This window comes from Caloenas nicobarica, chromosome 17 (assembly GCF_036013445.1).
Source record: "Caloenas nicobarica isolate bCalNic1 chromosome 17, bCalNic1.hap1, whole genome shotgun sequence".
Lineage (NCBI taxonomy): Eukaryota > Metazoa > Chordata > Aves > Columbiformes > Columbidae > Caloenas > Caloenas nicobarica.
Window position 1 is genome coordinate 2856748 of NC_088261.1, and position 26268 is coordinate 2883015.

The window sequence follows — 26268 nt, forward strand, 5'->3', positions numbered from 1 at the left end:
ACCCAGCAGAACTTACATTATTAATACCACCGATTTGAACTCGCATTAACACACCGGGCTGGGGGTCAGGCCGCTGTCCCCAGGCTGAGCTGCAGCAGTCATGAGGATCGTTCTTCCACAGGATAATCTAAACCAGAGGCGCTGGTTGTATTCTCTGCAGGTATCCAACACATACAACAACACCGGGTGCACTTATGACTCCAAATGAACATTTTCCTCCTTGAAAAGATCATTTTTAATCTCAGATTTTTTAAATGCAAGCAAGCCACTAGAAGATCTAAGAAACACCCAGGTTACAGAACTACTCTGGCAGTAGCATCCAGTTTAATTCATCGGACCTTTCCAGTTCATCAGGATATTAATATAAATGCTCCAATTTCAAGCAGAAGAGAGCCTGTGTGAGTTGTAAGCAGGAGTTCCCTTCAAGAGATGGTCAGCAAAAGTTTTTTTTTAAAGTTATATGTTAACTCAAGTATTCCAGTATGTTTCAGTTCATTGTAAAAAGCTTAGGACAGCTGGAGGAAATAGGTTTAAAGGTATGAAGGAAACAAAAGAGTAAGAGTCACAAACAACCCTCACACAAACAGGATCCATTTCAGCTTCAGAATTAATTTCAGTCTTCTGCACCCACCATGTATTTTTCTTTCAAGTACCTTACCAAGTCAATAGCAGTAACCTGAGCACACATATTAGTCAGAACCGGTTTTTATTTCATTTTTTTTTAAACTCGTAAGTTGACATGTGAATTGAAGAACAGTATGGACTGGAAATGAACAGCTCACTTAACAAAAATAATTGAGCGCTGGGAAGGGGAGCACTGCCGTGCCCGCCCGGCCCGGGCAGCTCCGCTTTTCTCTTTTTTGCTTTACACACAGAACCCACAGTTTTCTGGGTTACTCACACTAGTTTTGAACAATCCACATGGAAAGAGCAAAACTTCTGAAGCTGACAATCACTATGAAAACACTCCTGTATTAAAGTCACAAGTAAATAAATGGAGGAAAAAAAAAAGTTCTATGCATTTCCAAATTATTCTGTCTACTTCATAAAAGTGGCGAAAGCCCTGTTTTGTGAGCTTTTATTTTCAGAAGCACTTCAGGAATTTTACCATGAGTCTCCTTACAAGCTCAGCTCCTGGAACTAGATAACTAAAAGGAATTAAATTTGATTTTTAAATGTTTTCAGTAGTCCTGGCAGGAAAAGTTTGGTGGCACTTTGTCATTGCTTGTTTGTTCTGTGGGTTTTTTGTTTGTTTGGGTTTTTAATTATTTATTTACACCAACTTTTTTTTTTTTTTTTTTTTTTTAAATCTAATGGGCTCACTATTGCACAAGGTATCTGGATTTTAAATCTTCAGATTTTAACCTAAACCAGTTCAGATGGGGCCAAAACACGACTCGTTTCAGCTGCGAACCACCACACTTTCGGAAGGCCACAATGTGACCGTTCCTCAAAGCCAAAGCCTGGAACCAATTCAGAACAAAAGCGAGACACCGAACCCTCAAGCCCAGATAAACTCACACTGGCTCCTCTAAAGCCAACACTGTCAGTAAGAACATTGTCTTTTCAACTCACTTCTCCTTAAATGCAGTTTTCTGTTCTTTTCCATGGCCTGAAATTATTGTCACGGTCTCTTCCACCCTGCTACAGAACACCCAGTTGGAATTAAGTGACAAAGCCACATGTTACAGTTCTGAAAATATTCAAACTCTTGTGCGACTTCCGCACACAGACCGTCCCCATTGTACCTCCCGCTTCCTGTTTGTGCTGGGCCACAACCCGGCCAGCGGCAAAAACCTTGTCAGCAGTTGCTCCACTTGGCTCCATCGGCAGAGATCCATATTTAAGAAAAAAAACAAACACAAAACCCAAATGCAAACAGCCAAGGCTCGCTCTGCACTCTGACCTGTAAGGAATTCACTTCCATTCTCCGCACCGTTACAGATTGTAACTGACCGTACACAGAAGGGACATCTATCATCGTTTTTTGATAGGCATTCATTCTAAGCCGATTTTGTTTGCCTCGGCCGCATCTTTTGCAATCCGTTTGCCAGAGCTGAACTGAAAGCGAACCACGAGGCACTGCCTTGCGTGAAGATGGCAACGGCGTCGCGGTCCCAGCCCAGCGCTCCATCTAGTGTCCCCTGTCCCATCTCAACCCGCTGCCCACCAGCGCCCCATTCATCTCATCCTGCGGCAAACAGACCTCTCCAAGATGTACAAACACAAGAAATTCCTGACGAGTTACCCTCAGTCATCTTCCTTTGGTAACTAGGTGATTCATGCCATTTATATTTTTAATACACCACCAATAGAAGAGAAAACATCTCGGGACTAAGCAAAAAAAGCAGCTGCGTGCTGCTAAAAACAGTATTTAGAGTCGTTAATCATAATAGTTTTATTTCCTACAGAACCACATCATTATTACTATTTTTAAAGTGTTGTTTTTAAAGAATTGTCAAAAACCTTTAATGGACTTTGGGAAAATAAGCCAGCAGACTTGTTTTGAAAGAGTCAGAATAAAAAGGATTCTTGGAAGAGCAGCCTGCTTCCCTGTTTCTGCCTTGCCGATCTGCTCGGTGCCAGCCCTGAGCTCAGTGCCAATTTACAGCACGAGAATCGTTTCCCAAAAAGCCATGTCAAATTTTACATTTACTGCTGGCTACAACTAGGGAAGCAGCATTAAACTAGGAACCAATACAGCAGACAATGTTCAGACCCTTTGTATTATCAAGAGCTCTTGAATCACAGAAATAGCAATAAAAAGCCTATTGTCAAACTAACAAAACTGACCTCTCCCCTCCTAGAGCGAGCAGCAAGAACAACTTGGTGACCAAGAAAATCTAAATCAGATGTGAACTGGCATTAACCAGGGGCAGGAACTTCCCCTCAAACTCAGACTGCTTCAGATTGTAAAATCTACATCAAGCAAAGCGCTTTCGAGTCCTCCCTTGTCAGCAAACCCCAGGATGTCCCCTGGCACTGGGATCCATGCTGCTCCAAAAAGCAGCTGCTCAGAGACGCTCTGAAAAATCCAGACAAACGACAGTTTTCAACACTGGAAAAGCAATGAACCAGGCCAGGGAAAGCAAAGAGTCGTTCATAAACTGCATCTGTTGCAGAACTACTGTGATTTTTGCCTAGCTCATGGGCTGCGCTTCTGAACAGTGCGATATGAAGATATTTGTAGGCAGTAAATGGAAGGCTATATTTACAAAAGATGCACCTGTGTCACAGCTGAAGCAGCTCAGGCGGTGTCTGAACAGGTGCCTACATGCCATCAATTCCTGCTCCTCCGCCCTTCATGGCACAGACAATACTGCAAGAATCAACAAGAGCCCAGCAGCACATGGGTGGGCCCAAGAGCATTGTTCTCCCAGCATGTAATTGCATTCCCAACAACCTCACTCTACATACACATTTAAAATGAGCAATTAATTAAAAGCAATTTTTAAAACACTTACTGAGTCAGTTCTCTACTGCCAGCAAATCTAGGCACTAAAGCAGAAGAGGTTTTACTCTATTATAGCTTTTAATTTATTTGAAATGCTAGAAGAACACGTTTTACCATATGAAGAAATATAATTAAAGTATATGGAACGTGGAAAACAGTTACATAGTAAAAGATAATATAGCGAGTTCCCTGCTTAACCTACCGTATTTCTACCTTTAGAGGCTGCACAACTAACAAAGCAAATTAGTTTAAAACTCCTCCTTATGAAACCTGGAGCTCCTGATTGCCTTGTGTCCGGGTGGCTTAAATCCAGAATATTATTCTGAAATAAATTACCCCTAAAAGTTGCACCAATCGTCTTCAGTAAATACTCCACGTTCTCCTGCACACAAGGTGTGGGCTCAAACTGAGGCAATATTTAGGAGTACATTACACATACATATTGCTGGTATATCTCTAGTGGCAAGAATATTAGCAGGGCAGGTATTTAAAATGGCAACAGGCTGTCAGGGCAATGAACTTGTGTTTTTACTCTCCCGCTGCCATCTAGTGGCTAAAAACCAGATATTTCCCCCCAGCTGGGAACCAGGCAGTGCCCCCAAGCCCAGAAAGTGCAATTGTCCGAAATTTACAGTCCACACTAATCATTAAATCTTGCACAGGAGAAGAGAGTTCAGAAATGGCGCACAACGTTTCTTATTTACTAGATTTCCAACACGTGTGAAAATTAAGAAGAGGAGCTGCATGATAAGCTCTCCAAACTGCTTTGAAGATAATATCTAAATACGTGAAATCTTCGGTTAGAGGAAATCTTAAGTTGATTCTCACTGGTTGATAGCTTAATGAAATATTAAAAAAATGCAGAATATTAAAATCTATAATTTAAACTGTTTCCTACTTGCTGATTTAAATCATGACCAAGTGATTTCTGCAGCAAACCTGTCCCTAAGCTGTTAACAGCATCAACTCTGCAAGTCAGAACTATCTGTACATTCTCAATTCACTGCTAAGCACTATCCAGTGTCACATAAAAAATGTTTAGACACTCCGTTTCATTGAGTTTCCACCTCCAGTCCTTTAGACTGACAGCAATATTTTTGTCTAGAAGGCTCTGAATGCATCAACTCGTTTCTGTTTAGCAATAGTTTCCTCTCTCCTGCACTTTCTGCCTCCACAGTTCTTAGGAGAGAAGTTACACCAGGAGTAAGTCGGAGCCCTGTGCAAACGCAGCCCGCACACATGCCATTCCAGCTACCAGGCACTGCCCTGCTGGGTAGAAAAGCACAAGTTTCTTGTTTCTTGTAGTGTTTTCTGGTTTATTGTTAATGATTAAAGCAGTTCTGAAAGTAAACATCTGTAATTGTTCCAAATACAAGATGACATTCGTTGCATAAACTGGTTTTAATTATTTTGTGGCCATGAATCCTTTTTTTAAATCCAGGACAGTGGTTTCATAAACAAGGAACTAATCCAATGGCCAAAAGCAAAACACACCCAAACATTTCCCTAACTTTCCTAGCTAAGTGGAGATAAACATCGTACACATTTTCAGAACAGATATTATTTTATCTCTGTAGACAAACATTTTTCTTGCTATTACTTTCAATGCAAAATTATTACAGAATGAACTTTAAAATAGCTGCCTGTTTTGGCGGTTTCAGCTAGAAAAATGATCGTTTTAAGCTACTAAAAAGAAGAGTATGCTGAAAAACTTTAAATGGAAACATTTGAGCTGCACACACTAGAAAATGTTTCATTTAAATTAGGGAATTAGAGGACAGAGCTTGCAGATTTTGACTCATTGTTTCAAAGCGAGGGTTAACAGCAGGCTGATATCTACGGCTCAACAAATTTACAACATACAAACTACAAAACAAGGTTATACAGTATAAAATAGAAATAGCATTCACTACAGCCCAGAAGCATTACACCAAGTATCTACTTCCCTTCAGAAGTCCTTAACATTTAGGACTCTCAGAATATTCTTTGTTGCATATTTTAAAATATGTGAATAATTAAAACACTCTATTCAGAAAGAACATGGTACAGGAATATCCTTACCAAATAGAGCAGAAAGGTGTGGAGACCTGTTCCAAGTCCAACAGAGGACAGAATGCCCAGTCCTACCCAGTAGGCACACCAGAAGAACTTCTTCTCCATATATCGCACATACTGAAAAAGAAAAGTCACAAAAGAGAAAAAAAAAAAAAAAAAAAATCAGCAAGTTTCCAAGGAGATAGATGAAAAATTCAGGTTCAATAGTAGGGGGTTGAATCCCAGAACAGGCAAACCAGGTGCAAGCAGCCAGCTCAGGGGCCGTGAGCCCCAAAACCAGTTTGCAAGAGCCATCTAGTGGCAAATGTCAAGTGCATCGAGCTCTGGCCTTCGTGCTGGTGAGGCCACCAACCAGCGCAGCTTTTAACGAACCAGGGCAGCTTTTAACGAACCAGGTATTTGCCCATCAGGAACAGGCCAGATTTACCATCTACCAACTTGCTCTGTGCTTAAGTGCTCAGGTCTCAAGAACGGGATTGAATGAGCGAGAATGCAATGAGCTGAAGCAACAAATTTTACTGCATTTGAAGCCCCGTCCTGGGAAGGCAGGACTCCTGCTCCAGCCCTGCGTGTCCCTCAGGGTGCCAGGGACACACCACAGCAGCACGGGTGTCAGCAAGTCCTCTGAAAACGGGAACCTGCTGATTTCAGGGTCAGAGTGGTAAGATCACGCAGTGGCACAAAAAATGCTGTGGAGGGTTTACAAGGGCTGTCTGCTCTCAGGGAAAATCTGAAACTCAGAGAAACCGGGAGGGGAAAGGTGTAGACAACACCATCACCTTACGCTTAAGCAGTGGCTTGCACTTCAAGTGATGCAAAAGCATCAGTCTGCACGTACACCGAAGCACAAAAAGTTTTTCAGCAACCATTTGAAAACAATAGGTGATATGAGAAACATTGCAGAGCCACATTTGAACCATGAAACCATTTTATGTCTAGATCTATGTCTATTCTCACTGGTCAGGACACTCTTCCACTGAAGCAGAAGAAACACTTCTTGAGAACTACAAAGCTGTGTCTCGACTCAGTTTAACGTTATATCTCAAGAGCTCGCACCGCTATTAAAAGCTCGTTAACAACAGAAGTGGAGGAGCGCTGCGGCATCTGAGGTGTGCTCGCTCAGGAACGGGTGAGAATTGATCAAACGATACAGCTGATCATTCCCCATCTCTAAAGCGCAACTCGTCCACGCAGAGAGGAGTCATGACGTGAGACACAAACATCCTAAGCGAGCAGGAGTTCAAAAGATACATCACGATTTCATGAAGACTCCATTCAATTCCCAGTACATTGACTTTAGCACAGGGTCAGGAACGATTAGTCACCAAGGAAAGTAACTTGGAAACCTCGTACCTGTTGATGTGTTCCTTCAATGTAATACGTAGCTGTGAGCACCGCAAGCGTCAGTAAAAAACACACCAAGATACTTCGCCGATGCCACAATCTTAAAAGACAAATGGCAATTAGGGTTTTTCATAATTTAGCATGCATTTCAAAGTAACTTATTTATCCCTGTGGACTGGATCTGCGTGGATGTAGTCAGCAGGGACAATGGCAGCTGAAAGGTCTGCTATTCTAAAAGAATAAGCCTCCCAAGAAAATATCTGGGGAGCCTTTATTCTTTATGGAAAAATCTCTACTTCATTGTCAAGTGAGATCAAAGTTCAGCCATGCTTTTTTCCTTTTTTTCCTTTTTTTCCTTTTTTTTTTTTTAAATAAAGAAAAACAAAGTAACTGCCTGAACACAAACATTCAGCTTCTGCAGCCAAGACAGTCTCCAACACAGGGCCATCAACAGCAGCACTGCTTAAGCAAAGGGCCAAGCGGGCGCTGGGGGGACACACAGACGTGCCAATTCCAAACTGTGCTGGTGGGCAGAACCGCAGGGACAGTAAGAAGAAAAAAATCTGCACGCTATTTTAGTGCCCTTGAAATTAATCTCTCTCACAACAGCTCAAAGCTTAACAAATACATTTTAGTTAATTATGAAGCATTAGGAAGCCGCTACAGTAAGGGGAGAAAAGTGTTTTCCTATTTAATTTGACATCCAATTACTTTTGAGCCTGTTTAGTTTTACATGCGCATTCTGCTTGATGTGTATGCGGCCACACACAGCAGATCATTTATTATTTTCTGGGAAACACTATTATACTGTCACCTACTGATATAAAAAAGCAAGTGCTAGCATCACTTAAAAATCTCAGACATGAAATAGCAAACTATGAATGTAAGTTATCCAGACAGGCAGAAAAAGATAGAAATATGAGACATGTAACACAGGAAACCAGCCACAAATGTTTTATATTAAGCAAGCTCAACTCACTCTAACTTTAATTTTAATATAATTTGTGTTGCTTATATTAGTATGACAATTGTTTTTTCAAGTGATTGTCATAATTTAAATCACAATTTACTCAAGTTGAGCACAGGAGATCATTAAGAGTCAATCTGAGGTCTCAGCTTAATAGCTTATAATAGTCACTGTTATTTTCTGTAAAGATATTGTCATGCTAGTGCTAGACAACAGAAATTTGCTGCACAACAGGGGATGTAAGTGCTATCTGTAATAGAATTTGATGTCTAGGAAGCCAGATAACAGTCAGCTTAAAAGAAGACCTCAAATGTAGATTTTGGAGGGTGAGGAGGGACATCTTTGCACTATAATATACATCACTGCGGGTTCCACATAATCCTGAACCCTGCCCTAGCTGCGCTACTGCGAGATCATTCAGCAATTCTAACACATACATTAAGAGATCAGCACTTAACTGCAGTCACAAGTACAGTATCTCTTGCCTTAAGGATTCCTAAACACTGTCACACTCCTTCAAATTGCAATATTCCACTCTTCAGAAAGAAGTTTGCAATTTGCTTCCATCGACAGCTTACTGTATTTACACTGCTGTAATTTAGGCAGGAGATCTGGGTACACAGCTAGAAGTGTGATATGTTCCAGTAGCCACCTTTAAGGTACCAAAATAAGTATATTTTTCTCAAAGAAGAATTTCATAGTTGTGAATCATCAGGGAAAGCAAGAACGACCTACTGAATCAGAACATGGGTTTCCCCAGAATGCTTAGTAGAAGTTAAAGAAATTATCTTTACTTTATGGTCCATTCCTTCAAGTTTATAAGAGTTTCCAGGAAAAAATACTGCAAGGTAACAAGTGGTTGTTTCCAGAGGACAATATTCAATCTCTCTTCTCGGTCCCTTCGCTTCCGTTCACTCAAAGAGGAATCTGCAAATGAAAAGCAACAGAAATGTTAAAGCACAGGCTGACAGTTCAGATTCTACCCCAGCCCAAGATATACTTTTTTTTTCCTTTTCTTAGGAAGGTAACGTGAGCTTCCCGTCATCTTTTCCACTCATCACAAAGCATTTCCTCCAAGGCCATGTACCTGACAACCATTCGAGAATCTAACTGGCCCAGGGCACAAAAACTCTGGCCCATGTCTCGGCCTGTGCGCAAAGTGCTGCACCCCCAGCTACAAACCAGCTAACACATTAGGTCAACGCCAGTATCGCCTACTACAGAGACGCATTTCACTCTCAACTTTTGAGTCTGGTTCTCTTCCAAAGCTATTCTCAGGCTTCTCCACTCAAACCGGATTGAATTACGTGTGCTCTTTACACACTCCAGTCACCGTGTAACTGGAGAACAGCGTCTGGCCCCGCGGTGGGGACCTGGGGCCATAGTGAGCGTCACCAAAACCAGCCCAGCAGACAGGAAGCGCTCCCGTGAGAAGGATCTGCTTTTACACCACGTCTTTCGCTGGACTGACACTATAGATTTGGTTGATTTCACTGCAGTGATTTGGTTCTAATGCTGTGCTCAACGCTGCTGTCGCACCGGTCACTGCACTCTGCCACACAAGTACAGAAGAAAGGTTCTTCTAACAAACGTGTTATTTTGCACCTACGACACAGTCAAGATTCATAAAAACCCTAGCTATTTTTTGGATGAGAATGCTTGTTCAAAGGTCGTCAAGCTCATGAGTGGTAATGATTTTTAAACTTTTAAAGAAAACGAATTCTGAAATAAGACAAAAAATATAATGTCATAAAACAACAGGAAAATACACGAAAATAATTCTTGTATGCAGACATCAAACTAAACATCACTTACTACACAAAGTCAAAACATGTATTCTGTTTTGCATACATGTAAAGCATTGCAATAATATTTAATATTTTAAATGTAACAGCTTTTTACTAATTTCAATCTAATCTGAATCTGCAGCATATTGTAACCCCGGATATAATATTTCAGTCTTACTCTAGTAATTGAAACAGGCTGCCTTATCAGACGCCAACATTTACACAGAAATCACATACCTCATTAGTCACACAGCCCATTATATTTTGTATTCTTTAGCTGTGAGCATCAGTTGCTTTAGACGAACTAACAGAAATTCTGCAATGGCAAATAGAGGATAACATCCACATTCCCTCAGAGTTACAGAATGATTTAAGCCCTTAAGTAAAAGGCTTTGATTTGTTCCATACACACACAGCTCTTCTTTAAATCCTGCTGCATTCATTGCCTCAAGAATTTGTCTTTTTTCCCACTTAATGTCTAATAAAAATACTCCAACCTTGTTTTTTTGACTTTGTTTTTACTAAAGGTCATAAAAGACAATGGTGTAAGACTGCACGCAACTTGAGAAATCACTTGGTTACAAAACCTAATTAAATATGGAACTGGCACATTCAAAGACGACAGCAACCGAACTAAAATGATTATCGTTTCTGTGCTATACCACACAGCACAGATAATTCAGTGACACAAGGCTCTTCAGGAAATGTTCTCAGGTTATTTTTCATGAGCCCTAAACATTAACTCAAGCCTACTTCAAACATACCAGTAGGAAAAACAGAGGCAAGGCAGGAGATGAAGCAGTTAACTGTTTTGTTAGTTATTTATTGTTGAAATTGATAGCGGAGCTAAATGTCAACAGAAAAGCTCGGAATCAGGAGACTAAAAACTGGATTTCTCCCAGACTAAACCAGATTTTTATGACCAAGTCCTAACTTTTCAGTGCCAAAGGGTGGGGCTGTACGGCCTGACTTCTACAGCCACATATTTGCCAACATCATTTAGTTTTTCAGCTTGGTCCCGTTGCAGCCCCTGAAGGTACCCAGGGGCTCACACATACAACTGCAGAATAAGAACTATGAGGGAGAAAAGAGCACAAGAGAAATCGGAATGGAAATATACAGCATAAAACTATTCTGTGTCTTTACAATACATAAATCCTCCAGATTTCAGGTTTAGAGATGACTGAAGTTTCCAAGATTGATTCAGGTATTGAGGCTCTTTGCATTATCTGGGCATTATGCGCACCAAGATAAATTCCTCTGGAGTGTTGTGCTGCGGGTTTACACACCAAGCTGACCAGCTGAGAACATTAACTCATTTTCTACCCACCTGTAAAGTTTCCATTGTGCTGTTCTTTGATCATTCCTATGCGTCTCTGGTCACAATCTGTTCCATTCTCTGCCATTTCATAGATCAGTCACGTATGGGGATCTAAGAGCAGAACAAAAACCATCATATCTCAGTTTCTGGTTATGAAGACTCCATTTACTCCATAGTCAAAGGATACAGGCAAACACCCAGCACTTGTCCAATCCAAATCACAGTTATCCTGCATTACACCATTAAAAAGGATAAAGTGATTCAACTCCCACAATGACAATGATTAAAACATTTCCACCTACGGAAATCTAAATTTTTCACTTCAATGACAAAACTCCCTCACTTCTAACAACTGAACAAAAGCTTGTTGAACAATCCCTTCTGCTACTCAGCCCACTGTTTGGGCTCCAGAAGCAGCAGAGCTTCATACAAACCTCAGTTCCATCCTGAGAGAGGTGCTTAATATTTGATTCTCATACTAGAAAGCAACTGAGTCCTGGCATGAAGCTCCCAGGTAGTTACTATGCAAACAGACCTCAAAAACCTCACAGCCTGAAAAAAAAAGCCAGCCCTCAGTAGGATAACTACGATACAGAACCGCATCTTGGGCTTTGCACAATCTAATATCTCTAAACCCGAAAAGGTGAACTCTTCAATAGAAAAGAGCTCTCTGGTGGAAAGCTCTTTTGAGAAGTGTACATTCTGGCTGCTAGTTGAGCCTCTCGCTAGTGAGATCAACCTTAAAAAGTGCAAAAGAACAGCTATGGTTTTCTTTATCCAGGAGAGTAAATAGTGCAATAATTGGAGTCCAGCATAAATCAGAATGTTGCAAAAGCTTCTTTTTTTCCTAGAAAAAGAAAAAAAAAAAAACTGAAAAGCTTCTTACACAATCAAACACAAAGAAAGTAGCCGGTCAGGCTCCTCGCTTCAAAAATCCTCTCTTGAATCTTAAGACAGTTCCTGGAATTTTATTTTGGAAAAATTGTCCCACAAAGCTAAAGTATCTTATTTGCATTACATCTCTCCCTGTAAGCAAACATGATTTACAGTTTTGGATATACTGCTTTTGTTGGAAAGAAAAGTAGTAAATATATTAAAATGACAGGTTATATAAAACTGTCTAGTGGAGGAAATTAAAGTTTTATAGAAAAAAAAATACTTCCCCTTTGATTTATGTTAGGCTTAAGAGCCAAGCGGCAACTCAGGTTTGGTAAACAGGAGTGAGATCAGCCCTTTGATTCAGACTGCAATAATTTTGTCAATTTTTTCAATAAAATCTTAAAAGATTTCAGACATTGCATTTGGTTAATATGACCACGGTTTCACAGGTCAGTTTTAGACGTTCTTCTAAACAGGTACAATCCTTGTGCATGACTTGTAATACGGATAGCTAGAATGTGATTATTAAAGTGGTTTTATTTAAAACCCAATAGTTGAAAGCATCAAGGTCTCGGGAAGGAGTCCTTCCTCCAACACCTCCTTCCCAAAATGCGCAGAAATAGAAATCCGTCTAGTTAAACAAGTTAGCAGAAACTCATCTCTGGCACGTTAGTTTTTATTCATTGCAACTTGGGCCCCAGAATACCCAAAACCGCCATGAAAATTAACGAAACAGCCTTGCAAAAGTTTGCTTCTGAAAAATGCTGAAGGGTTCCACAGTCAGCCAAGGACAGAGGGCTGAGCTGCTGCGGGGAGAGCTCTACAGCATCACCCTGCAGCCACTCACCAGCGAGGGTTTGCTCTGAACTGCCAGACGAACGCCAGAGAAACGTGCGCCTTTCTCTCCTCAGATCAGCGTTACAGCAGCCAGGCCCTCGGGAAGTCAGAGGAGACACACCAGCACTTAACTGGGGAGAACTGGCCAGTTGCTACGGTGATACTGGATCAAATGTTCAGCCATCTCCTCATTTCTTTAGGACAGTAAGTGCCTGTAGATGGTGGAGTGTTTTCTTTCTACTGACTGCAGGTACTCCTGGTGCTCTTATTTTGTATATATAAAAATACATATTTATATACATATATGACATAACCTTATACACACACATATGTGTATCATAAACGTGTTACACACAAAAGGTTCAAATTGCAGGGGGCAATATTTAAATTGGGCACCCACACTTAGAAAGCCTGATGTTCATAGAAAACTGCTTAGGAAGCAAAAGCTGTCAGAGCCGTTCTGGACCCAGCCACGCTAAAAAAAAAAAAAGTTTGCTTTAGGGAACTTCAGTCACGTTGTGTTGGCTTAAATATAACAAATATTTTTTAAACCCACACAAACAAAAAAAAACTTAAGTGGAAGCCACATGTTCCTCACTTTGAAATTCATCTTTTTCCCTTGTGCAAATCTAGCCTTCAAAATTGAAGTCTCAACTAGTTTAGTCTCTGCTCTCAGCTTAATTATATTTCAAGAAAGTTAATTTACTATGATATAAACCGCTCCCTGTGTTTGATGCTAAAAAATCAACGCTGTGCACAAGACTCCTCCATTAACTGAATTCCACTGCAATCCATTAAACATCTTACCAGCACATAAAAATCATCAGTCTCTGGGGATCTCAGGTGCATCGTTATGGACATATTAAAGGTTTCACAAGCTCAACCAAGAGTCAGTTCTACTCTGGCTGCTTGGAAAGGGACTAATCTGGGATTAGCTTTGTGTAATGCTACCTCAAGCACAGAAGTCAACACTTAGAGCAAAGCAGATAAATAATCCCCTTGCACACTTCTGTGGGGCAAATAATTTTTAAGGAGATCTTAAAGTTCAACCTTTCTGCAGAAAAGCTCAAAAAACTTGTATTTAAGAACACAGTTCACTAGATTTGATACCTAGGACGTGGCAAGTACAAATGGGCTGCAATTCAGAAACCAAACCCTTACTGGTTTCAGAAGAAAACTCCTTGGTTTAACAAAGTCTAGTTATACTTAAAGTATCTTAGCGTAAGGAACTGGAAGATGCGCATCCCAAAAGCTCAGCGCTCTGATCTGTTGCTCTGTTTGACGCCTATTAGAATCACTAGTCCTGCACTAGTGTCTCCCCATGGAGATTAATTGAAGTGGGAATCTGACCCAAAACATAGTTATCCTTCATTAAATGTTATCCATAGTTATCCTTCATTCACATCCCCAAGTCTACATCAAATCCATGACAGGAAATTAAATTCCACCTGCACGACAGAACTTCACTTATGAATGCTGAGAACGACAGAGTCCATATCTAAAAATAAATTTTCCTAGCACATGGAGTAGTTACCAGCAAACATAAAAATAAACTATTTAAAAGAGCGAGAAAAACAACTTTGAACAGTTTTTGTATCAGAGTCGCTTAGATCATGAGTTAGAGCTGTGCTCACACAAGAACTTCTTTGTAGGGCTGAACAAATAGCCCACAATACACTATTCAGCTTTAGTGCAATCCATAACATTAAACATAAAAAGACAATTATTGCTAGTCAAAATGTAAATTGGTCAACAAAAAGGGCTTATGGTAACTGTGACTGGCACTTCACAGCCTAAGTGAGACAAAGCATAACAAGCTTTTAGAGCATGAGAACATAACAAAATTAGGCACTGCAATCTCCGCACTCCGTAATCTGAGAAAAGGACAAAAGTCTCTTCTTTCTGCAGCTCCCCAGAGGCTGCTGAAGCATCCGAGGGTTGGGAGTGCTTATGTAAAAGGAAGCGGTTTGAGACAAGGCAGTTGGGTGTTCGCACCTCGCTTGGAGGAGCAGAACGGGGACTCACGTTCTGTACTCAGCACTCTTTGAGGACTCCTTTGCAATGTGCTAGAACAAGGAAGCTGTTAGACTGTTTTAATGATCTCACTGTTTTCCCAGACATCGTTAGAGTCACTAATTCTTATCACCTCTTCAAGAGGCCCCGGAACCCTGCCTCTCATCTCCATTGAAGTTACTTGTCACGCAGCTGCTAGAACTAGATCTGTAGCTTAGACTGTTTTGCTGATGTTTTCTCCCAGCCACCTGAGCAACACACCGTTTTCAGTCTTTTGTCATTTCTTGCATTTTAAGGCAAATGCTCCAATCCTGCCAGTATCCTGCTGCTTCTTGCTCCTCAACTTTTCTGCCAACCACTCCTCCTTTATCTGTATCATTGTTCTTCAATCACAATAAAGAGGAAAAAAAATTTAAAAAACAGACTTTCACAGGTGAATAAGTAATTGCACTAGACAGCGTTGCACACCTGTAATACAGTTTTGTTTCAGTCGTCAAACTCTCTACATCAGCAACACTTTACACAGGGAACAAGTTAATAGTGTTTTGGCAAAGTAACAGCTTAGAGAGCACCTTCCCTCACGAGTCAAAGCCTGACCACACGTGAGCACATTTAGGTAAAGGATGAGATCAGTCTGGAAGTGAAACGTTACGTACCCTTTCCGCTCCGTATAACTACGTCACTCTTCACTACTTCTGTGTTTGAAGCCAGTGGAACAGACAACTACGTCCTCAGCTCTGCAGACATTCAAGACCAAAGCGACTGCTCCTCCAAACCTTCTGTCCCTACAGAGTAAGATAATACTGTTCATCATGTGACACCAAACTGACACAGTCCCTAACTTGAAGGTTAATAACTTTCCTAAAGACGACAGAAAATAGAAAAAGTAACTGCTTGATCTTTTCCAGTCCTTCAACACTCATGGGAAGTCTTCAATTAAAATAAATTAGGACACATTTGAAAGACGTTCAAAATCTCCATAGATTTAGCTATAATGGGTTACTTTGATATGAGTGCATTTATTCCCATACTAAAAATGTTTTTCTAACTAAAGTAGTTTAATCCCTCAAAGGAAAAGTAATCCAGTTAAAGACCACAGGTTTCCATTTTGTGGGTTATGCCTCTGTGCACCCGACCTATTTTCCAATTCCTAGCCAAACACCGTTTCAAAAAAGTAATCTTACAATTTAGAGTTAAAATTTCCATTTTTCCAAAAAGACTTTGGAACATCATTTAGGAAATAATTATTTAATATTGTTGTTCGGGGATGCCGTGTGTTTTCTTTTGAGGTTACTAAAAGCTGTGTCTCTGTTGTTAAGGCCATGTATATTAAACTGTTCTCCCTAGTGGATTTTCTCAGGAGAAACATGAGTATTGATGGTTGACTGTGTAGATCCAGCAGTAGAATCAGGTGCTATAATAATATTAATAGAGTCGTTACACAAAATATAGATGAAAAGGCATGGAAGATGGTAGGAAAGAAAATTCCAGGCATTCGAGTCTTTGCAGTGGTCTCTTGCTGAAGCTTAAACAAGTAAAATAAAATAAAGGAAACTGAAACAACTGGGAAGGTGAACATTACTGGTGCAGCATCTCATGCTACACTACAGATCGTGGATCAGTTCCACGCTCCTCACGCTGCTGGGGGAGTGGATCACAGAATGAGGCTGCCCCACTGCTGACAGGGACGACACTCAACCAGCTGCAGAGAAAACCACTTCAGGGTTACCAGAGAGGGTGAAATATGCTGCTGAGAGGGGGATCTGAGGAAATCACAGGAGAGGGGGACCCGAGGAGATCACAGGAGACCTCCTTGGTGTGACTGCTGTGCTGCTACACCGACTGCAGTTGCCCAGCTCAGCTCTATCCAGACTGAATGAGACAGCACTGTCACGCACGGTACTTCATGCCCTCTCTCAAAGAGGGATTTGGTGACAAGCACAGCCCTGATCAGTGCCACAATAACGCACCTGTTGGCGAGGGCACGCACGTGTGGTCGAGCAGCCCTTTCACCGAAACAGGTAACTGGGAAAGACTGATACAAGCAGAAAGACTTTGGAGAGAGAGGCCACATAGCACTGGAAAAAAAAAAAGACCATAATTAATATTCAGCTGACTAAACAGATACAGCATCTTCCACATCCGCAGTTCCAGAGGGCTACACAGAAATCCACGCACACACGATCTGCCGAGAGGCTTGTCTCGCCACCCTCAGCCTGCGTTCTCCCTTCAGAAGCGGCAGCCAAGCTCTGCCGCCAGCCTCCCCACGCTGCCAAAGGGCACGGAGGAAAAAAAGGTCATAGGAATTATCACAAGATGTTAACACCTCCTGCAATAAAAAGGCCTGCTAAAATTTGACTAGGAAAGAATGAAGAGTTAGAAAAATAAGAGTATAAATGCAGCCTCGGGCATCGGCAGCTCTGACTCCTCCAGCAGCTGTGGAGAGGGCAGATCTGCGGGAGCTTTGCCCTTAGCCTGTCTTGTGAGCGCCGGGTGACAGTTTCGCCACAAGATGCTTGAACCTGCCCAGACGTTATATCCAGAGTGCTGCTTCCGCAAGAGGAGGTACAGCAGAGATAACAGGAATGAACAGAAGTTTTGAATGAACCCCATAGAAACAGTAGCTGAAATGTGCTCCTGAGACAACAAATTCTGCTTTTCAGACATTAACAGTCTCTAATCAATTCAGGTTACACTCTGCCTGCCTTGGCCCTTCACTGAGAACACACTGCCCAGACAAGCTGAATCAGAGGCTAATTCTGAGCCGTGCAAGAGAGAAGAATCTTCTTTTAGCAGGTTTGAAATACACCGCACAACCTCCTGCCTCATGAATAACATCTACTGGGGCCACCTCTTCAGTGCAGCACCACAAGGTGCTGCCCCACGACTGGGGCTCCAACCTGCTGTGGGAATCCAAGCAGCTCAGTGTTGCAACAGCTTCAAGGCCGTGCCCTTTGTTCACACGAAGGAGCAAAGTCCATCCAACTCACACTGCTTCACAAGCAGCAGAAGTTAAAGTTCTAACCTGTAGATAATGTTTCCCATCACCATTATACCAAAAATACTGGCCTGCTCCTACTGTACATCAGGAGTAGTAGTTTTTTTGGTTTGTTCTAAAAGCAAAGCTTGTTAAGAAATAAGAGGAGATCTCAAAATATGCACTAATTAGACAGAACATTCTAAGGAGAGGTATTCACAAGCTGGAGTCAGAAACAGTTATGACATTCAAAAGATGTTCAAAGACAACCACAGGAAAAAGGGTTTAAGGTAGAAATAGCACAGACATTCCAGCTAGGAGGTTTGCTTCTAGTACACTCACCTTCCTCATTGCTACTACCCACTTAAAGGCTACTATGTCTCCTCCCATCCTTTCCCACAGAAATTACAGGAACCATTGATTTCAGCTGTTAAGTAGGACAAGGAGCTCAGCCCAAATTAATGAGCAGTGCTCACCTCCCTTTGCACAACTGCAAACATGTTTTTTCAAACTCCCATCTGAAAACATCAGATGAAGCCATCGTTAAAACTGTCACTTATGGCCAACAAGGAATAAAGAGTCCATCCCATGCTGCAGGAATAATGGATTGAAAGGAACCAGGGCTGACATAATGAAGCCCATTTCAGTACTCAAATTAAGGTGTTAAGAAGAGCATATATATGCTCTCAGATCATATGAAGTACGAAAACTCCAAACAGACCTATCTGGCAGGAACTGGGGTGAAACAACCTTAAAAGATCAGAAGTTCTAATAGTAAAACAGTACCAAAGCCGCTGCTCAAAGCTCATGTGCTCCAAGGTGTAAAAGTATAATATCGCACTCTCTCCACCTCAGAGTGCTCAACCCATATTATTAACATTAACTAAAACAGGATACCCACTTGTTGGTGAAGCACCACGTCATGCAGCAGAGAGAACCCCAAAGAAACTTCATACGTGCAGCTGAACATGGATAACCCAGATTCACAGCACTTCACAGATAAACGGCCACTATGAGACAAACTTATTACCCCTTCCCTCAGGTCACCTCCATGACCTGCTGAACATCCAAGAGGCAAAACTGGATCAAAACAGGGATCTTACTGCTTTATTTCCTTCTGTCATCGCTAGATGACATCCGCCAGAGAACTAAAACCCAAACACATGTAGCTGCTTCGCTTCAGCCAACAGATACAAAACGTTAAGAGTCTTCACCGATTTGGGCCCAACCACCCAAGTCCGTACAAGGCACAAAGAGGAACGAGGCTGCAGCTGGGAAAGCACAAGATATTTCTCCCGGAGAAGCTGACAATGACCGTCAGTGTCCAGCTCTCTGCAGCCGGAAGGATGAATTTCTCCCTGTGTCATCAGACGCCGTCCCTGGGGCCAAAGCAGGGACACCCACACCGTTCCCAGGTTTGTGCCCGGTGTGACACGACGCGCCCCGAGCTGAGCAGCTCCCGGCGGGACGGGGACGAACCGGCAGCAGCCCGGCCGCTCCCCCCGCCCGCCCCGCGGCCTGGCCCGGCTCCTTCCCCCTCACAACGTTCGCCCCGCGGTTACCCACCGGTCACCCCGCCCGGCCCCCGGTTTGCACAGCACCGCCGCTGGGTCACGGTGCCCCGGGACGTCCCCGCGCGCTGGCGGATCCCTCCAGAGCCTCCCCCCCGCCGCCCCGGAGCTGCCCCCACGCCCCGCAGCCCGGCCCGGCCGCGCTCCCTCACAGAGCCGCGGGGAATGGGGGCGACCCCGGGGCGGTGCGAGGAGAGCGGCCCCGAGCCCGGTGCTGAGGGGGTGGGATGGAGGAAGCCGGGCAGGTGCGACCGAAGGGACGGCGGCGCGGACCCCCCAGCCCCGGGAGAGCCCCGGGAAGGCCCCGCGGCCGCCGAGCCCCCGCCCGCCGCGCTCACTCACCCGCTCGGCGCCGGTTCCTCCCGCTGGGCCCGGGCCAACCCGGAAGTGAGGGACAGGCCGAGCCCGCCCCTTCCCGCCCACCGGCGCGCGGCACTTCTCGCGCGGCCCGCCCCGCCCCGCCCTCCCGCGCGCTGGTGGCGTCACTTCCGGGCGGCGGCGGGGCGGCCGGTGGCGCGCGCAGGTGAGCGGGGCGGGGCGAGTCACGGTGCCCGGGCCGGGCCGGGCCGGGCCGGTTCGGTTCGATTCGGTCCGGCCTCCTCCCGCCCTCAGCTGCAGCCCTACCCGGGCCCGGCCCGCCCGGTGCAGCCGCTCCCCCCGGGGTTGCCGGTTTGCGGGTCCGCGGCTGCCGGAGCTGCCGCAGCGCTCGGGGCAGCGGGAGGCGGCCCCGCCCCGGCCCCGGGCAGCAGCTCTAGAGCGGGTTTTAGGTATTCGCTGTAAAAACCCCACCGTTTTACCGTTTCTCTCACCATTCGCAGGCATAACTTTAACGCGATTTGCGGGTTTTTTCTTAGTTCTGCCCCCTGAGCTGACGCCCAGCACAGAATCTCAGAGTGGCTGGGGTTGGAAAGGCCCCGTCACCGGCGGGTTTTGCCGTGTTTCCCGTCAGAAAAGCTGCGCCGGGAGAGCGGGAGATGCGCGCTGAGAAGGCGGCTCCAAACACCCTTCCCCAATGCATAAAAATGGGATTTAAAAAAACCCCAACCCAACAAATACCGTCTTCAAATAACCAGGCACGCTCCGATTTACATTCTCAGACACACGGTGTGAACTGTGGGGTGTCCTGTGCAGGGACAGGGGTTGGACTCGATGATCTTGGTGGGTCTCTCTCAACTCAGAACACTCTGTGATTCTGACAAGCTGAAAAACACTCGAGTAAATTCTGTGTTTTTCCCTCTCTTTTGCAGCCGGTCTCCCAAACGCATCATGGATTCTCTCTCGCAGCCTGGGCTGCTCAGCATCATCGCCGGAGTCGCCTGCGGCGTCTGCCTGGGCTGGGGCCTCCGCGGGCGGCTCCTGCGGGCGCCCAAAGCCGGAGCGGCGGCGCCTGCGAACAGCCTGGGGAGCGACGCCGGCGTCATGGGCGAATCCGGGGAGTTCAAGATGGTGCTGATCGTCCGCAACGACCTGAAGATGGGCAAGGGGAAAGTGGCCGCGCAGTGTTCCCACGCGGCCGTTTCCGCCTACAAGCAAGTTCAAAGGAGAAACCCCGAGCTGCTGAAGCAGTGGGAGTACTGCGGGCAACCCAAAGTGGTGCTCAAAGCGCCCGATGAAGAGACTCTGATCCAGCTCCTGGCTGATGCGAAACACCTCGGACTGACCGTGAGCTTGATACAAGACGCGGGTCGGACCCAGATAGCGCCAGGCTCCCGGACAGTGCTTGGGATTGGACCGGGACCAGCCGATGTCGTAGATAAAGTTTCTGGTCATCTAAAACTCTTCTAAACTGGGGTCCAAAGAAAACTGAATGTGTTGGTGTGTAAAATCCCAAGTTCAGGGTTTTTTTCTTATGTTCTCTCAGTATAAATAAAGCAACCGGTTTTTGTAAGAGATTTTAATTTGCAAATGATGACTTTGTCTAGCTTCTGCATTGTGTTCTGAAGTGAGAAAGAAAACACAAGGATCAGTGGGGTTGAGGAAAGTAGAACTGGCAGAATTTTACTACCCATAACAAGGAAGCCAGTATATTAAAGACTTGTGCTGCTGATAATGCGAAATCCTCAGTCTGGTTTACTGGCTAAATAGGAGCATTAGCAAAGTTCAAGTGAACTTGTCCCACATACCAAAAGTGACTTTTTCACGCTCTGCCTTACAGGAGCATTTTTTTGGGGGGAAGGGGGTTTGTTTTGTGGTGGGGGTTTTTTTTGGGTTTTTTTTGGTTTTTTTGGTTTTTTAAGAGCTAAGTTCTTTAATTTCAGTTCTTTAATTCAGTTAAAAATTGCCCCACACAGCTGGGTGTAGCTGTAGCCCATTTCCTGCACAGTTTCTAACAGACTAACTGATGCAATAGCTTGGAACTGGTATGAGACTGACCAGGTTAAACAGGCTTTTCAGCCCAGACCTTAAACCTGTAACCAGTTCTGGGGAGAAGCTGTAAGTTGTGCTCCTTTCTGGATGAATCCATGCAGCTACAGTGCTTGCAGAGAGCTGCAAGGAGGTCTGTGCCCAGTTCAGTTGAGGTAGAGAGTTACCCTACATACAAACAGCTTGTTATATAGGGACAAACTTAAATCCTGGTTTATTTGGGATTAGCAGGTCCTTCAGGGTTTAAGGAAACGCTCAGTTGCAGATGTTACTGGACATTCAAAGCAGCTGATCATGGCTTGAGTAATTTCTACCCCTGCAGCTCCAACGCTGTAAGAGGAACCTCCCTGCACTTGTAATTAGGTGAACTTTTTACAAGTCAGTTTTACAACAAAGCTGTTTTGTGAGAACTCTGCCATTGAGCGCATTTCTTTACAGCCTTCTCAGCCATATCTTCCAGTCAAGCATCTTCTGTTACCTCTTTTACAACATATTTCATAGGATTTGTCTCCAGTCTGATTTCCAGATGCAGACCGGCTGAAATGCAAGAAGTATAACACAGAGAACCGATAAATTTTTAGACTGCACCTCTTATTTAGGCATAATACTTTCCAAGATCAACAGTACTCGCTGCAGACTTTTGCTAAACACATTTTTGAACAAAGACCTATAGCCCGCGGTAGGTGAAGCCCCCCAGCTGCCTTCACCCCCCATGACACACAGAACCTGCAGCACAGGAGCGAGCAGGGAGGGGATTCAGCCTCAGCCTGACACCCAGGACGGCTCCCCATTCGGGGACGGAAGCTTCTACAGCCATTGCACTCACATATGACAGTATTCATAGAGAAACATTTAAGTCAATTTTATTTGAAGCTAAATATATTTAAGGCAACTTACATACCTAGAACATGATCTCGATTTAACTGACACACCCTACTACAATCCTAATGTATCCTCTGGGCAAATATGCTGTAGTTGACCACAATGCAGCCAACTATTGAAAAGTGCTATTTTCTTCTCTCTGGCATAATCTTTCTATAGAAAAAGCATTATGTGTTTTCTTGTATTGCCCCCTCAGTGCAAGACACCACTAGTTAATGGTCTCTGTTGCTGCTCTCCTAATGGCCCCTCATACCCTTGAACATACACGCACTTGCACGCCCCGTAACTACGAGCACTGTAATACTTGGTTTGAGTTCAAAGGTCCTTTTTGAAGACAGTAAAGTGAAGCTACCACTATGCAGCATGTCCACAGTCCAGTAATTTATTTTTTAAATTGAGTAATTTCAAATTGCACAAACAAAACTGAACAGCAATATGCTTGAATTCTCTCTTCTGTACACTCAAAACAGTGATCTAAAACACCACAATATCCAACATACACAAACCTCAGGGCAGCGTTAGTAAATACACAGATTGGAATCATGGTGCTCTGTTCCTGAATGGAATGTCCCACAAAAGCACAGGATACAGCACAACAGAAGGTCATTGTTACATATGGAGTGAGCAAAAAGACACTAGCATTTTCTATATGCATAACTGGAAAAACCTGCATAGGTTAAGGAAAAAAAACCACTTGTACTCATTTTAAGTCAGGCAAGGTTGTCTGTACGCGTTTTAACTTTTTTGGGCTACGCAATCCAACCAGGGTGGGATTATGCTGATTAGTGTTGTCTCTTGTCAGCAGTCTCGCAAGGTCAAATACAAGTATCTTCGCTTTAGCTTTCTCCGAATATACAGTGAGATTTAAATGCATTTAGAATAGACAGTACATACCGTAAGCTGCTCACATACAATGAACTTAAGATTCAATATTAGAGTTTAACACTATAGAGTGCAAATCAGAATCTTCACAATAGACTTAATGGTAATAAGCAGTCCTGCAAAAGCCCACTTGAACAAGGTTGTTTAAACTATTCCCCTTTTAAAGTAAAGTCTAAATGACATGGAATGTGAAAAAGATTTAACATAAGTGATTCAAATAGTTTGCGCTAGAAAAAACAGTCCTTCATGAAATAAAGGTTACAAGAACACGAGGCAGAACTCTTGCTTTTCCCTGTTACGAGTTAAAGCGGGGAGGGACGGTGGAGTTTCAGTAAGAAAATACGCTAGCTCCAAACTGACTTGTGCTGCATCCTACATGCTGTACCCAAAGCCAGGCTGCGGTTGCCCGTAGGGAGGTGCGGTGTAGCCGTAACCAAAAGGTGCTTGTGGGGGAACTGCCACACTGGGTCCCGCTGTCAACATCAGCTGGGGCTGACCTGGAAGACAGAATGGTTCCATCTTTATTTCTCAGTACCGAGAGTTCTGCTGGTCAGCAGAATTCCTGCACTTCTCTGGAGACATTTGTATGGTTAACAATAACTCCCTAGTTCAAGCTCAGACAATCTTAAATCCTACAGCAGCACTAGAGTGGTACTTTTATCTACTATTTTGGAACACGCTCCTTTAAACTTGATTTCACATGAAGAACGTTCCCATTTCCGAGGACTTCTTTGGGAAAACCCGTGACTAGAAAAGTGTTGGTTTAAAGGCGAAACGTGTTACTGACAACACATGAACTAAAGCATTACCATAAACAATAGGTTGTGTTTCCGTAGCTTGCTCCTCTTCCTTTCTCAAAGACTCTGATGCATCCAGTTTATCCACCTGGAATTGAGACCAACAATTAAAAAAACTCCTCTAAAAGAAGTATTTACTAATGGCAGAGAAGTGGAAAAGCCTTAGTGGTAGGTTAAGACCCATCAAGAAGAGGAGACCATTTACAAGTTAAGATCAATTCAAGTAGCAATGTTGGTACTGGTGCAGTCAAGATTGTCCATCTCCTGAAAAAACTTCTAGTTGAGGGATTTGTGGAACTTCTTTGAAAGCTCACTCCAGGCTGACGCTTGGTATGAAATATTGGACTAGAGCTACTTTGACATCAGTAAGCTCAGTCACCGCTGCTCCAACTGCTTCAGAGCAACAGCCTTAGGGCAAAAACTTGGATTTTAGCACAATGTCAATTGGAGACCTTTGGTGTTGGAGCAATTGCTGAGATAATGCCCAGACCTGGAGATGTTTCCCTGAATAGAACACTGAGGCAAAGTAATCTGGAGTTGGGATTTGTATACAGCAGACTGCAAGAGCATCCGACATGTCACTTGAGCCTCAAGATTTCACTTTCCAAACCCATTCACTCATGCAATTTAAGTTCAAATGCAGAGAATGCATGTGTATAAGACTTGCTTTTTTCCACTCTAGAACTGTGTGGCAGTCAGCCTAAACCCACAAATACTCAACTTGGTCAAGCTTAATTAACACACAGTAACAAGACAAGACTAGCCAGCTTCACTCTGCTGCCGTGAGTGCACTTGTGCTGTGAGCCCACCCCTACAGAAAGGCAAGAGAGAAAACTTATTCTGCAGTGAAATATTGCTTGTTGCTAAAACAGATCCAAGGAAGCTCAGCATTACTACAGTCTAAGGCAGGCCCTGAAACTAAAACCACAAAAATTAGGTATTGATGTTTTACCTGGGAGATAAGATTTAGAATAAAGTCAGAGACAATCATGCCAATTACTTTTTCAGACAGTAAGACAACTCAAAAACCAGATTAGTCTTTCATTTCATTTGTGTCCTTAATAAAGGAGTTGAAGACAGGTTTCCTGTACTTACACAAGGTCAGCATTACTTATTCAGCTACACCAACATCCAGGAGTTGAACAGTTTTCAGCTTAACTGTGCTACACGAGCAAATATTTACAGGCAGCTTTAACAGCTATTTTCCATTTAGTTGTGAATTATAACACGTGTTCCATAAACCTGTTAATTTGTAACCTCAATTAGAGGCATAAATCCAGAAAGTGGCATTAAGACCTGAGCTCTATGAGTTCACTCATTGACTGGGCTTTCCTGGCAAGGCCTTTTTGTTGCCTCGCCCCAGTATCTGGCCTGCTGCTGTCAAAGTGCACAGGAGCGTATGCCAATGCTTCGAGACTCATTTCCAGACACTGTGCTGAGAACTGCACTGTTTTTAACTCAAATAACACCACACTGAACACAGAAGCACAAGTTTGGAGATACAAATCCAAGGAGTGCAGTTTGCTACTAAGCAGAGGCGTTTGGCTTACGCACGGTTGGGAAGCGTCCAGCACAGGACATGTAATGCATTTTTGACCCAGTTTTGATGCCTCCCCTCGGAGCTAAACAAATATTTACAATAAAAAGCATGAGTTTGACACCAGCCTGCAGGATGGTTCTTATACCACTTGCTTGAGCATCACCAGGTTCAGTACCCTACACACTTGTAGCAAGATTGTTTTAAAGGCTTTTCCACAGGGACTGCAATAAGCTGCAGAGGAAAAGTAACATGCATTCGATGTTATCGTGTTATGTGTGCATGAAAAAGAGGCAAAAGTACTGAAGCAAGAGTGAGGTCTGAAGATGACTGCCATACAGGCTCCCCCCAAAAAACCACACGCAGCCCACAGCAATGCCTTGGAGCTTAAGGAGTAGTGGGATGTAATTGCAATGACTGCTACACATGCGTAGTTTGTGCAAACACTGCAGTTCAGTTACCTTTTTTCACACACACGCTTTCTTACTGCCTCACTTACTAGCTGCTGAAGGACCTTATGCTACACAGTTTAGTCAGGTTCCTTGAGTTCCAGTGGTGTAACTACACACAACTTGTCACCAAGAAGCGGTTTGCATTTAGT

General features: G+C 43.6%; 3 protein-coding genes across 7 annotated transcripts in view; 1 reads left to right on the forward strand and 2 right to left on the reverse strand.

Moving 5' to 3' along the window:
• The window catches only part of VMP1 (vacuole membrane protein 1), a 62238-nt gene extending 42621 nt beyond the window's left edge, over positions 1-19617 (reverse strand). Inside the window, exons 1-7 of one of the 4 annotated variants that reach the window (XM_065647275.1) lie at positions 19548-19570; positions 16628-16735; positions 15314-15442; positions 10938-11039; positions 8615-8747; positions 6863-6953; positions 5516-5626 (exon numbers count right to left, since the gene is read on the reverse strand). In XM_065647275.1, the coding sequence (XP_065503347.1) occupies positions 5516-5626; positions 6863-6953; positions 8615-8747; positions 10938-11013 (411 nt within the window). In that variant the 5' untranslated portion in view covers positions 11014-11039; positions 15314-15442; positions 16628-16735; positions 19548-19570. Of the gene's footprint in view, positions 1-1906; positions 2045-5515; positions 5627-6862; positions 6954-8614; positions 8748-10937; positions 11040-15313; positions 15443-16627; positions 16736-19200; positions 19450-19547 lie in introns of those variants that run through there. The other 3 variants (XM_065647274.1, XM_065647276.1, XM_065647277.1) reach the window with 3 other exon arrangements.
• Positions 19618-19682: 65 nt separating this feature from the next.
• PTRH2 (peptidyl-tRNA hydrolase 2) lies at positions 19683-21096 on the forward strand. Its single transcript, XM_065647267.1, has 2 exons — positions 19683-19728; positions 20453-21096. The coding sequence occupies exon 2, from the start codon at positions 20472-20474 to the stop codon at positions 20988-20990; it is 519 nt and encodes a 172-aa protein (XP_065503339.1). The 5' UTR covers positions 19683-19728; positions 20453-20471; the 3' UTR covers positions 20991-21096.
• Positions 21097-22486: 1390 nt separating this feature from the next.
• Positions 22487-26268, reverse strand: part of CLTC (clathrin heavy chain) — a 31486-nt gene continuing 27704 nt past the window's right edge. For both annotated transcript variants that reach the window (XM_065646828.1, XM_065646829.1), the window contains 2 exons: positions 24143-24218; positions 22487-23830 (listed from right to left, as the gene is read on the reverse strand). In XM_065646828.1, the coding sequence (XP_065502900.1) occupies positions 23706-23830; positions 24143-24218 (201 nt within the window). In that variant the 3' untranslated portion in view covers positions 22487-23705. The remainder of the gene's footprint in view (positions 23831-24142; positions 24219-26268) is intronic.